The sequence below is a fragment of the Rattus norvegicus genome, chromosome 11, assembly GCF_021556685.1.
Source record: "Rattus norvegicus strain SHRSP/BbbUtx chromosome 11, alternate assembly SHRSP_T2T, whole genome shotgun sequence".
In the NCBI taxonomy this organism is placed as follows: domain Eukaryota; kingdom Metazoa; phylum Chordata; class Mammalia; order Rodentia; family Muridae; genus Rattus; species Rattus norvegicus.
Window position 1 is genome coordinate 85,130,317 of NC_141544.1, and position 14,655 is coordinate 85,144,971.

Sequence of the window (14,655 nt, forward strand, 5' to 3'; positions counted from 1 at the left end):
CTTCCTCACCTCCGCCTTGCACATTAGTCCTTCCAGTGTGCCGACATTCTGCTCTTTTCTGTACTGTGAGTCCCTAGAGATCTGGGCTGACCTATCCCTTTGCTGTTCTCTGAGACTGACTGCCAGGAGGCCCCCAGATCCACATCTCCTTTCTGGCATTCAGCTGGCTCATAATTACAGTCCACTCTTCAGGGAAGTGTGGTCTGAGAGATGAGCCCTCTTTTGGCATAAATACAGATTACTTCTTCTAAGACTGGTCTCTAGAAACCTTAACTTACTGTCCGATGTACCCATCCCTCATAAGGGTGTAGCTCTAAAATTTTACAAATTGAAGATTGTGGTATCAAAGTTGGAAGCCCTGAAATGCTAAAAACTGATACTGTCTGTCTTAATGAAACCATTTTCCCCAGGTAGGAAAGTCAATAGTAATGATGAAGTAGAATGTTCTAGTAAGGCTCTAGGGATAAGTAGAGACAAAAACAAAAGAGTTTTGGGATCTAGATCAGGCATCCAAATCTGTTTTTCCTTTCAACTGAGAAGTGGGTGTTGAGAAACTTGTTTCTGCTAAGGAGAGCATGAGGAGTGGTTCTAACCTGTTTCACCTTCCCCCACCCTCTTCATTGAGTAAGACTCATTCACCAGAGCTGGAGACGGTCTCTTTCCTTCTGGTCATAAAATCCCTGTGCTTGGAGTACAACATCCTCACGTGCACCTTCAAAGGAGGGAAAAAAGTTGAAAGAAAGGAAGGAAGGAAGGAAGGAAGGAAGGAAGGAAGGAAGGAAATCTTTTCTTCCTGGGTTAACCTGCCCCCTTTAGCGGCCCTCATTTACTGTCATTGTTTAGAGTGGGGTTCTGGGCCCACCTTAGACAAGTCATGACTCATTGGTGCATTTAATTTAGTCATGTGGCTCAGACACACAGTTGATATTACTTTAGTGGGTTTGTAGGTAATAGGTAAAGGGTGGCCATGTGTGCTTTTCACCAGAGCTTACCAGAATGCCATACTCAAATCTGAGTTTGACTTGATGCTGGATTGCAGCACCTGGTACACTATTAGTTTTCTGGATAAAGGGCTCCTCAGCTGCTTTGCTCACACGAAAAGCTGTGCCCCATGTGTGTTCTCTGCAATGACGTCTTCCAGGGCTGGAAATTACATTGATTTGTCCTGAATGTCAAGGAGGACACAAGAGCCCACTCAAGGAACATGTGATGATTTTAACAAACAGAACAGTGCAGCCTTCCAAGGCTTTTCACCACCATCAACTTCCTCCCATGGACAGGAGATAAGGTTTGCCTTCAGTTGACTAAATACAAGAAACCACAAAGAAAATGGCAAAGTGTGTGTGTGTGTGTATACACGTGTGCACAGTGCACATACATTTATGTGTCTGTGTGTCTCTGTGTGTGTGTCTGTGTGTGCCTGTGTCTTGTGTGTATGTCTCTCTGTGTTTATGTCTTTGTGTGTGTCTGCATATGTATGTCGTGTGTGTGTCTCTCTCTCTCTCTCTCTCTCTCTCTGTGTATAACTACAAATTAATCAGTTAATCCAAGAATGGGTCCATTTTCTTACCCCCTTTGAGAAAAATATCAAATTCAGGGGTGGGAAATTCAGGCTATATCCCTAATACTCATCTTCCTTGCTCCCCTTCCAGTTTTGTAAACTTTAGAGTCAGGCTCTTCTGCAGTTCACTTTCCAAAGCATTTTGCCTTGATTAGTGATGTGATTGCTATGAAGCTGATTACCTGCCTCTCACTGGAGGTGGCAGAAGTTACACTTGGCCTTTTGCAAACATCATCACATCAGCCCTCGTCTCAGCCCTACAATCATCAGTGACATTTTACATATCAGAAACCAGAAATTCACACTACAAGGGATTTATCCAGGGTCCTCAGGAAAGTGGGGATTATAACTCCATTTTCCCTGATTCCAGAAGGTGTCTTACAAATCTCTTCTTCCAGTTTCCACCAACACTATCACCAAGCTCACAGTTCCTCCAAATTCCACAGGTTTCCACAGCCCCCATAAGACAAATAGGACTCTATTGTCTTTTTAACACAGTGGCCATTTCCATTCTTTGCCGGGGACTTTGATGAGCAGCATGTGAAATTACTTTCTAGTGCACAGTTCCCCCCAACCCCCATCATTCCTTCGGTCCGGAGGCGCTTCACATGTAGCTTAGTAAATAAACATTAGGAAGAAAAACATACATCAAGCAGATAAATGAACAGACCAATACTGGGGCCAAGGAGAGGCTCTCCTCACTCTCCTTTGTTGTTCTAACGGGCAAGGTGCCAGCGGGTTTTGTAAGCACCTGAGAACAGCGATGACAAGTAGTGCCTGAGTCACAGAGGCACAGGTGGCTTTGACAGTGGTCAGAAAGAACCCACACTCGCTGCTCGAGATGGAGAAGAGCAAGACGGATGGTCACCAGGCTGTGCTCAATGAAGGAGAGGAGAATGAGCTGGTGAGTCTCCCCTCTTTTTCCTGCTTTCCCAAAGTGGGCAAGGGTTCTTTGCAGGTACAGGAGAGGAGAGACTGTGGCAGCAGCAGGGCTGGTTCTGGACCTGGAACAGTTTGGTTCTGGTGACATTGGCAATGGCGGCGGCAGCGGTGTGTGTGTGTGTGTGTGTGTGTGTGTGTGTGTGTGTGTGTGCGCGCGCGCGCGAGCGTGTGCAGAGACTGAGCAAGTTGCTCTGGATGGCTGAGCGAATCCTTGAGAAGTGGACCATGCGGCCTTTCCTGGACACTTTGCAGAGTCACAGGGGTTCATTCCCCTATGGCGCTCACTGAGCTTTCTCCCCCTGACCACCTGGGCCACCATGGCATTGGACAAACTGGTGAAAATGGAAGCTTTCTTGTCTGATCCTTCTCCTGCTTGATTGTGCGTCCCTGTTTACTGAGATCGAGGGAGGCTTGAGTGCAAAGGAAATCACACTTAGTCTGAGATTTTAGCACATTCAAATTATCTCTTTCTCTGCTTCCTTTTTCCTATTGCCCCTTCTCCTAAACTTATATAAATCTTTAAAAATAGACACTAAAGATTCGGAAGCTCCTCAGTGTCCATTCGGTGCTGAGCAGTTTATATTTGCGATTTCACTTAATCCTTACAACCTGGTACTGAAGGAACTAATCCTATTTCATAGAAAAGACATGTGAGACGGAGGAGGTTGGGTAGCTCATCTGAGGTCATTAGACAGGCTGGAAATCCAGATTACTCCTTGACTCTTTATACCCTGGCCACACTCAAGCAGTGACTCTGAGATGAGGAGCAGTGAAGGTGGGAGGTGAGAAAAGGAGAGACAGCAGGGAAAGGAACAGAAGAATGGATGGAGACAGAAGTGGACCCGGGATCTTGGTTCCTACAGCAAACAGCATTAGTTTCCCCGGTGGTCTCTTCAGTCCTTGGGGAAGCTTTACCTGTAGCCCCGCTATTCTCATTTATTAACCCAATGTCAATAAATGACTGCATCTACAGCTATGCTGTGCAACTGGATGGCTACTTTGTGTACTTTTGGATGCTAGGAGAGTAGCTGATCCAACTGAAAGGCCTTCTATGTGTAAGATACATGGTAAAGTTAGAATTTAGCTAAAATATCTGGTTACTCCTCTTTGTATTGGTTATGGATTGAAATGATATTTTAGGTAGATCGACTTGATAGAATCTATTATATAAATTAATTCTAAGGTAGATTAAGTTGGATAGAATCTATTATACGAATTAATTCCATGGGCTCCTTTTTACTTCTTATTTGGGCTTCTGGGAAATTAAAAACTGCAAACATAGCCCACTTGCAGGCTTCGTCATATGTCACTGAACTTGGTGATGCCACAGCGCTTTAGGATCTGTTCAGCCCTGCTCACCACTTCATCATCTGATTCTTAAATTGAATATTTGTTTATTTGTTTGTTTACTTATTTAATTTTGTATGGAGGCGGGCTGTCCTGAGAGCACCACATTGCTCGGAGCCTTGTTTTTAACTATGTGTTGCATGTGGTATTTTAGCTGTCCCGTTTTCAAGGGCAATCAGAGGACTGAGTAATGGGGCCAGTGCTAGGGGCTTTCTTCATTTTCATGATCGATCAAGTATTTGTAGAGCTGCCACTGGAAACCTCTGTTTGGAATACTAGTGGGAATAATAATGTCCTGGTAACCTTATGGAATACTATTGGGAATAATGGTGTTCTGGTAATCTTATGGAATACTATTGGGAATAATGGTGTTCTGATAACTTTACTGGGACATTCTGGAGGGAGGTTGGCAGTGGAGTCTCCTCCCCACATCTTACTCTGGGGCAGACAGCACAGAGGCAAGCCTTACTCCAGCCCATGGGATAACTGAGTAAAGTGACCGGGAATTTGTGACTCATCTCCAGGCAATTGCTGTCCTGCAGTCAACTGCTTAGTGGTCTCAGACCTTGGAGTTCAGAGGAAAGCCAAAAATGTTAGAACTTTTAGCCAAATAGTTGAGTGGCCTGTTTATAGACCTTGGAGATGAATTTTCTGAAAACCAAAAACCAACCAACCAAACAATAAAACATCCAAAACCAAAAATCAAAAACCAACCATTAGATCAAATTAAACCTGGGTCTGGCTTAGGGTTCACCTTAGGGTTGCGAAACAGTGGCACCCACAGTGTCTCCCCACTCGCTCTTCCTTTCCTGAAGGTTCTCCAGGGCCTAGTGTGATATCTGTGTACATTCAGCACTGTAAGTTAGCAATCTGGGGCAATTTTGGAAGAGAATTTGAGGGAAAAAGTAGACACTGTTAGACCAAATAATAACCTTATTCTATCACATGGCCAAGAAGACTCTTCAGCAGACAGAGAAGGCATGTGAATTATTCAAGTGTACTCTCGGGTTGTTCTGCTAAGGTCAGCATAGGTAGAAAGCATTGTATAAGCTTGCAGAGCTTAGCTTCGTCCTCATTTATGACTCCTGCTCTCAGACTGTAATCCACCAAGACACAGCATCTGAGTGTTCACTGTCCAGTCTCAGTTCTGGGTAATTCGGATGCCTGTGGTACCTACAAGGTGACCAAGAAGATAGACCCTGACCTTACAGGCTGTCATTGACCTTCCCAACGTAGTCCCACCATGTCCCATCTTCCTTGCTATAGCCCAGCTCTAACTGGGACTTTCCCCTTCCTTTTCTTCTTTCTATATCTGTGACTTGCCCAAGGGCTTCTCCTGCCCCACCATTCACAAACAAATTTCTCTTCTTTCTTGTCAGTTTTGTTGAGAGACCTAAAAGTTCTTCATAACACAGACCCTCAGACTGAGTATCACAATGCCGGGAGAGATGAGTTTCACCTTGGACTGACTTGGGTTTAAATTCTGGTCGTTAGATGGATTATCTAACCTGAGTGACTTGTCACTATCGCTTCAGATTGAGAGATGCTAGGTGGAACAGGCAGGTGGGCAACAGTGCCAGAGAGTCTGGATACAGTTCCGTCTGAACCTCTATGAAGGAAGGCATCATTGTGTTTCTGTTCCTATGCATAGGGATTCATGGGATCCTTCATGTGTGCATATGTGTGCACATGTATGTACATGTGTGTATACATCTGTGTACATGGGTGAACAGACTGTCTCCTGAACTTTCCTCTATCGAACCTCAATAATAAAAAGTGAGGATGTTCTCAATGAAAGACACATATTATTTCACATTTTTATTTATAAGAAGATTAATTTAGTAAAGGTCTGTACACAAAGGTGAACATATTTGTAAGTGTATCTGGAGAAGTAAATGTTACTAAAATCCTTGCTGGTAAATCTTGCAAAAGTACCCCAAATAGGATAGAGCTGCTCATCTCTGATTTCTTTTTATGTGGTTGTTGAAGCTGAACTATGAATGTGAAATGGTTAGACTTTTCTTTTTTTTAAAGTGACATATTAAGCCTATATATAGCAAGATATAGGAAGGGAAAGGAATGTACAAAAGACATTAAAACATCGCCTTTTATAGACACTCATAATCCCAAAATAGCATAAGCCTTCACAAACCATTGCTAAACCAACTCCTACCACCACCCACACCACTTCATACTCGGGCTGTTGTCGGTGCGAATAACACACAGCCAACTAGTGGGCCCAGACTCCTCAAAACATCATTGAGTTGAAACCCACAATGAAGCATTGTGGGTTGATGATGCACATGGGCAAGACATATAGGAAAGAGTCTTCATCTATCATCTTAGCCCAGTTAACAGAAAAGGCCCAGCGCTGAGACACACTTCACTTGGAACCCTTTATGATTTTCTGGTGATTTGAAAGTGAGTTTCTTATCCTGGGGGACAAGCCATTCAAGTCTGTCATGTTCTGAAATTTGAAGTGGGTTATTCCAGTCACAAACTCCCTCATGTCAGGCTGTGGACTATGGCTTTTGGTGACTTTTCAGAACTGGGTGTTTGGATGAAGGAGCTACTGACTGCTTCTGTTCCTCATGTAACAGTGGACACAGAGACATTATTGAGAAGGTCACCCCCCAGGTCAGTCTTTGAGGTTACTCTTTATTTCCCCTCCAAAGTGATGTAGGTGCCATGACCAGGCCAGAGAGTTTGGATGGCTTAGCTGTACCTGAAGAAGTGTCTGGCATTTTAGGCTCAGCCAGCACTGGCTTTCTAGGTGTCTTTACCCCTGAGTCAATAAGGTCGAGCATGTTTGTCCGATGGGAGGAGGTAATAGAACTCCTAGCTAAAGGTGTATCTGCTGCAACATCAGAGTCCAGGGGAAACTCTGGACCTGCTCTTCTGGTTCCACAGTGGCACTGTATCTTTACCCATCACTGAGTGACCACAGCTGTGGCTGTGGGTCAACTATGGGATGAGTCATTGGGAGTCAGTGTTGGCTGTCATGAAGGAATGGAGAGAGGAGGGCTGGATGTGTTTCTGGGGTGGCTGAAGTGAGAAGATTTGTAGATGATGCTTTGTCACTGTTACCCTTCTGAGAAGAAAACCCACTTCATCTCCTGTGATCCAGGCCACTCTGGAGGCACACGTTAGCCTCTACGTTAGCCTCTGTTTGCAAGAATTCTCCATACTTTCTGAGCATGGTCTTCACTTAGTCCTCAAGAGGGTCACCAGTACGACTTTTATTCACGTGAGTCACAAATGGGTTCTCTGTGCTCTCCTTCCATTGCTGGTACTGAGCGCTTAGGTGTCAAGATCCCAAAGGGGACCAACTCAAAAGGGAAATGGCTGTTTGGTGTGGAAGGCATAGAAGGGCAAGGATGGTATTTCACATGTTGGTAATGATTGTCCCATAACTAGAAACTTCTTTAAGGCAGGGGATCCGGGGTGTAGTCAAGGAGCTCTAGTTAACCAGATGGTGTACAAATCTCTATAGACTTTGCTGGTTGCCTGAAGCCCTTCCAACTCACAAGTTTTGTGAGGGTCACGTCTACACTCTGGAAAATGCTATGACAAGAAAGCGGCTCATAGTTTATTATTATTATTATTATTATTATTATTATTATTATTATTATTATCTTATGTTTAGGCTATGCAAATGGAAAGATGCAAACAGATAGGTGAAATTGTGCTAAGTGTATTTCTCCTTCCTTTGATGAAAATTTGGGAAACCGTAAGTGCTTGAGTGCCAAGATCATAAAAAGAAGTAATACATGAAGAGTTTGCTATGAAAAAATCAGATGTGACTGTAGCAATCATTGTGCAGTGTCCTATGTATCACACACCCCATTAAAGGACATCCCCACATTCTCTGAAAAGAATCTCAAAGGGTCAATATTGAAATGCACATTTTAAAAAAAATAAAAGGTTTCCTGTTGGTACCTGCCAACATCTTTAACAACTTGGATGAAAAGAAGCTTACCAACCTTCAAGTGACACCTGGCTGTGAGGAATAGATAATATCAGTGATAGAATCAAGATTTAAATTTGTCTTTAGGCTGGATTGTGGCCAGGATATTGCAGATACACTATAACAGGCCTTGGTAGATTTAAGTGACTCATAGCATCAAAGGTGAGGCAGGGCAGAGATACGGGCTTAGTAGTTCTGTATAAAATAGTAGTCAAAGTGTTTGACTTTATTATGTGTGAATTTTAGTTGTTAGTGTATACAGTCAGAAAAAATTAATCCTGGGAGGTCTTAAGAGTAGACTGTTTGATAGAATAATAAATGGTTCTGTTTAACTTGTGCTTTTAAAGAAAAATCCCAGAAATTTGTTTTTAGTGGTAAAACTAAATTTTTTCCAGAAAAGAATTAGGAATGTCTGATTCTATACTTTGTCCTGTTTCAGAAGCTAAATTCAGTAAGCAGTACCAGAAATCTAAGATACTTTCACCGTTGTCCTACAAGGGCATGCGCAGCCTGTGAGGACTACCTGTAAAGCACACAGTAGACTCTCCGTGGCCAAAGATGAGTAGAGTCATTGGCTTTCCCTTAGCAGAAATTATTGGAACCAAATCATTTCCGAGGCTTCTCTTCTGATCAGTGACACTCTTATTCCCCAATCGCCTTGTCAGAGAGCATTTTGTGTTGTCCCCTGGCCTTAATGCAGGACAAACACTGGTTCTCAAAATTGTCCACGATAGTCAATTAGGCATCTTATTATCCTGTGGTCCACACTTGCTGCTCTCTCCTATCTGCTTCACCAACGGAGGGTCCCTGGTTGTACCCTCCTTTGCATGAAAAACACTGGAATACATTGTATAACTGGTTGGTTTGGGTGATGTCCATAGTCAGATGACAGAATATTCATTTTATTCTTTTAGTACTTGGCTTTGACTAGCATTGCTATTGACCAAAGGGTCTCTATTACTCTAGAAACAAAACACAAGGCAAAGTATAGCAGGTCGAACAACTTAATAACTGTTTAACATCATCCAAATTCAGTTTGTTTGATCTACAAATGCAATAATTTATAAATAGGAATAACATTTATTTTAAATAACCAGAAAAACCAACTTCACAGATCATTATGATAATTAAATAACAGCTGAGTAAATAATAAAAAAAAACCCCACTTGACATAAGCAAAGGTGATACAAGAGTTCTTCTTCTAGGTATGGTGAGGCATGCTTACAATTGCAGGACTCAGGAAGAGAAGCCAGAGGGTCACTGAAAGCTCACAGCCAGTCTGGCCCACATAGTAAGTGCCTGGCAAGATGGGGCAGAGCTCTGTCTGAAAACTGCAAAAATAAGTAAATATACAAACCTAAATAAAACAACGATTTCCTCTTCCTACACACAGTACTGTCTAGGGAGTAGGCACGGTGAGTGACGGGATGACTTAGTGACAGTATAAATCACTACATGTAGCCAAACTGGGACAGAGGGTGTGTGAATAAAGACCATACCAATGTGGTCCATTTAATGTGCATAATATGATCTTAATATTAAAGAAAATTTCAGTGTCCTGGCAGAGGTAAAGAGCAGATGTTTTGGAACATCTCCCTTTGAACATGTAAAGGAATATGTGTGTCCAGAGAAATGAAACAAATGGGCAATTGTTAATAATTAGGAAAGTGAGGGCTGGGGAGATGGCTCAGTGGTTAAGAGCACCGACTGCTCTTCCAGAGGTCCTGAGTTCAATTCCCAGCAACCACATGGTGGCTCACAACCATCTGTAAAGAGATCCGATGCCCTCTTCTGGTGTATCTGAAGACAGCTACAGTGTACTTATATATAATAAATGAATAAATCTTTAAAAAAATAAATAGGAAAGTGGTTCTGGGTTGTTGCTTGGAAATAAAAGATAACATATAATGGATTCTGCCCTCCCTTGCTCTCCTTGGCTTTGATTCCAGTGAGTAAAGTTTGATCTCTGCACAGAGAAAGCTAACTTGTTCTAAGGAGATTAGATCTTTCCGGCCAATGAAATAGCTAAAGAAAGGCACAAACAATAAGTCGAGAACAGCAACAAAAGCAAACTCAGCTGCCAATGCTCTTTCCAGAGGTGACTGACACACATAGAAAGGGTGACTGACATAGAAACGGTGACATACACAGAAAGGGTGCTTTTGCTGTCTTGGATGAGTAAGTAACTTTCTTCCATTACGTAAGGCTGAGGAATGTGCTGTAAACTATAAAATGAAACATTCATTCCACAGTATCCATTCGTGCACCACTGTGCCTATAGCTGTGGATATGCAACGAAATATTTCAGATGGCTATACCGATGAACAGGAAACAAGAGTAAAAGGAGACCTGAAAACTAGTCAGTAGATATTCTAGACACAATGAAAATTCAGCAACTGGAATGTTCCAAGGCATGGAGCCACAGGAGTGGAAAGATTCCAAGAGGTGATGCTCCAATATTCATTTCCCTAGGCATTTCCTCCACTAACAGTCCGCCTCTGTTGGCAAGTGTAGGAGCTACCTGGGCGAGAACAAAGAGGTGTTTATGGGGTGCTTTCCATGAGCTTTCATCAGACACCCATTTAATAACTGTGGAAAATGAGGCTCAGCTCTGAAACATGAGATATACTCTGCATAAGTATCAGAGTCAGGATGCTTTGTTATACTGCCCTGTGTCTCTCCATCTGCCTGCCTGCCTGCCTGCCTGACTGTCTGTCTGCCTGCCTGTCTGTCTGTGTCTGTCTGTCTGTGTCTGTCTGTCTGTCTCTGTCTCTGTCTCTGTCTCTGTCTCTGTCTCTCTCTCTCTCTCTGTGTGTGTGTGTGTGTGTGTGTGTGTGTGTGTGTGTGTGTGTGCATGTTTATGTGCGGTTACTACATTCAGCTAATCTTTGAATCAATTTGGTCTTCCCTCAAGCCCTTCTCTTCAGCTTCATAGACTATAAAGGCGAGTGGTGTTATTTTGGGGGCCTCTATTTGACTTTAACTTTGACAACCTGTTCTCTTTGGGAAAAGTAAAAAGATCTACTTAAGCCAGTAGATCAATCACCTTTAGAAATAACATTTTGTTCTGCGTGTTGCCTGTGGCCAAATTATTCTACAGTGAATTCAAAAGAACTAGCCAATAATCTGTTGAAATTTTCGTTGAATTGTTGAAATGGCACCCATGACAATATTAACTCAACACATACTTCATGCTCAAAACATATCAGGGAGCATGGGGCTTGCTTTCCGGGCTGTTTTATTACTAGCTCACAGCACCTGCAGAAGACAGCTATTGATTACCCTCATTAATGGAGGAGGAAAGGGAGACATCAGAACAGGCACAGTGGGTTTCCCAAAGTCGTACATCTGGTTGAGGGAGGGAGCTGTTTGAATTTGACGGTCTTGTGACATGCTCTCAGCCTTTAACTGATATCAAACTGTTTCTGATGTGCTTCATAACCAGCTACATTTTTCACATGAGAAGTCCAAGTTTCAGTAAGCGTAAGCCCTGGTTGGAATGTGATGGAGAAATGAGTTGAAGAGAGAACTTCCAGAGGCACTAGGATACGTGTAAAGACAAGGGGCTATCATGGCAGACCTGCACAGACAGTTGGCCCTGAACTGTGACACTAAAGCCTCTGTAGAAACAATGTGTCTATTTCACTGTCTTTCCTATGTGGGATTCTGTGTCCTGGACTTAGAGAGTACAGTAAGGGCTGAGGTCTATCTCCTGGCATTTACCATTAAGAATTCTAGATAGAATCAAAGAAATATAGGAATAGCAGTGTTTAGAGAGAAAACAAACCAATATCCAATGGCAGATCAGGTTTCTGGCCTCCTGGAATGTAGGTTGTTCTCACTGCCAGCCCCGAAACTGAGCCTCCTCTCTCCGGATGGAAACTTACCAAGCCACCTGCTCACAATGAGTATCTTTTGTATTCCTCGCACCTCTACCCTCCTCCCAACCACTCCTCCGGGTATGTGCTCCTGGTATCCTCCAGAGTAGGGAGCTGGAAAAAGACTGAGGAACTTGAATCCCGAGATCCCATTGGTAAACTGTGACAAAGCTCAGTGTCTGCAAGGAACCATGAATTGGACATTCACATCTTCCCATCCACGCCTGCATCGTATTTATATCAATCTGGGTATTTTCCTCCCTCCCTTTTCTAAACCCCATCTCTTAGTGGATGTTACTGGTGTTGTATGCTACAAATATTTAGGGAAAGAAGCATGACTCTGTCTGAAGAAACACTCATTAAAATGAAAGTATATCCAAGATTAATTAGTGTAAAGGGAATGTATTGTGATAAGCTGTAATCCAAAAGCACTGGTGGGCCAAGTGAGAGCATTTGAACACAGGGCTTCCAGATAAATCAATAAGGCTTCTGCAAAGACCTCAGATCTTCCACCGGACCTTATGTCCTTGGAAAAGCTGAGAAATTATTACAGAGGAGTCTCACTAAGGTTTATGAAGCTGATTGGTCAAGGAGGCAAAAGCATTGCTTCTCCTCTTTGCTAGGGAAAACACATATTTCAGAATATTCCTCTATAAGTCCCTTCCTTCTTCCTTCCCTTCCCTTCCCTTCCCTTCCCTTCCCTTCCCTTCCCTTCCCTTCCCTTCCTTTCCCTTCCTTTCCCTTCCCTCCCTCCTTCCTTCCTTCCTTCCTTCCTTCCTTCCTTCCTTTTCCTTTCCTTTGCTTCTTCTCTCTTCCTCCCTCCAACACTGTTTGCTTCTCTCTCTCCCAGCCCTGTCTTAGTGATTGAACTCAGGCTTTATTTATGTTGGACAGATATTCTTCAATTGAGTTCTCTCGCCAGATCTTTTGTGATTTTTATTTTGAGACAAGGGTCTCTTTGAGTTCCCCAGGTAAGACTTGACTTCGTTTTGTACCTCAGGCAGGCCTTGAGCTAGCAATCCTCCTGCCTCAACCTCCCAAGTAGTGGGATGCTATTTCGCTAACACAATGTTCCCAGCTTTAAAAAAAATTACTGTAAGTATCATTTTTAGTTAGGCTTTTATTGTTGTGAAGAGACCCGATGACTACATCAACTCTTATAAAGGAAAGCATTTTACTGAGTCTGGCTTACAGTTCTGAGGGTTAAGCATTATTGTCATGGCAGGAAGCATTGTGGTACACTGGCACACATGGTATTGGAAAGGTAGCTGAGAGTTCTACATCTAGGCAGTGAGCAGGAAGAGACACTGGGTCTGGCTTGAGCATTGGAAACATCAATGCCCATCCCCAGCGATGCATTTTCTCCAACAAGGCTACATATACTCCAACCAGACAATGACTCCTAATACTGCTATTCCCTGTGAGCCTAAGGAGTCATTTTCCTTCAAATCACCACAGTATCTTTACTTGGGAGTTCTTTACTAGGGATGAGATTTTACCTGTTTTCATGCTCCTTCCCATCATATCAGGGAGCAGCTACAGAAGTACCAGATCACCGAACTTCCTACTTTCCTTCTTATTTTATTTTATGTCTTTCTTTACTCGCTTATTATACAGGGTCTCAGTATGTAGCCCTACTTGTCTTGGACCCTGCTATGTAGTCCGGTCTTTCCTAGAACTCACAGGGACATGCCTACTTCTGCATCCGATGAGCTAGGATCAACACCAGGCACCACCAAGTCCGGCCCTCTCATTTGTTGCAGCTTTGAATTTGAAGTCTACGTTCCCTCTCTCAAACATTCCCGCTAAAACCATTAACAGTTCCTTCCATTTGCTTGAAAGACAGTGTCTTATAAACCAGAGTGAACCTCACTCCACGTCTCTTTCCTTCACCCCTTCTCTTGGCAGGTAACACCGTGATGTCAGTAAAGGATGGTATCCACGCATACAGCCCAGCGGCTGCTGTCAATCACGCCTGCTCATCCTTGAGCTTTGCAGTAGAGTTGTAGACTGCTCTTTACAGTACTCGATTTACTCACTCTGCCATCGGAAACATTTCCACACTGCTCTAAGTAGTAGAGGTTATTTCTTAAAAGTTTTAAAACTATACCATTAGATGACAGCAGAAGATTTATCGTCTTTCTTCTGTTGATAGGACCTTCCTTGGCTTTCATGAACACAACTGGTCTGAATATTCCAAGAAGCATGGCCCCACCTTTTTCTTTTTTGTTGTTCTTTTGTTTTGTGTTTGTTTGTTTTTTGTTTTATTCTGTTTTCTGTTTTTGTTTTGTATTTTGAAACAGAGTCTCACTGTGTAGCTCTGGCTATCTTGGAACTTTACTATGTAGATCAGGCTAGCCTTGAACTCACAGAGGTCCGCTTACCTCTACTTCCCAAATGCTGACAGCAAAGGCATGCACCGTCAAGCTTGGCTCAACACACTTTATGAAGCTGACACTTACATGTCTCTCATACAAAACTCCAGGAGTTGAGTAGAATATTCATATCTGTTGCGATACTGCTTTTAAAAGTGTTTATACCAATTCACACTTGTAGTAAATTTCCGCTGAAGATTCTATCAGCTGTTCCCACTCTTTACCACCTCGGGGCAGTCAGTACTCTTAACTTTAGCTGATCTGTGGTCTGTGGCATCGGTGTGCCTTCAGAGCAAGTCCTCCACCATGGACAAGTTTTCTGACTTGTTTCTCTTCAGGATGGTCATGGTTGTATTGGCCCGTGACACATTGTGGCTTTAGTTCATATTTCTTTAACAAAGTCCCACGCTCCCTCTCAAAGGCTTTGGATCATTTTTAGTCTTCTTGGAGTTCTCTATTTAAGACCCCCATTCTGGCCCATTTTCTAGCTTAATTCTTTTTTTATGTTTTGTAGTGATTCTATGAATTCCAAACCATATATATATATATATATATATATATACATATATATATATACATACATAT

At 42.8% G+C, this 14,655-nt stretch overlaps 1 protein-coding gene across 1 annotated transcript in view; it reads left to right on the forward strand.

Moving 5' to 3' along the window:
• The first annotated feature begins 2,282 nt into the window (after positions 1-2,282).
• Positions 2,283-14,655, forward strand: part of Atp13a5 (ATPase 13A5) — a 139,620-nt gene continuing 127,247 nt past the window's right edge. Inside the window, 1 exon segment of the mRNA NM_001191657.1 lies at positions 2,283-2,465. Coding sequence (NP_001178586.1) covers positions 2,403-2,465 — 63 coding nt within the window. The 5' untranslated portion in view covers positions 2,283-2,402.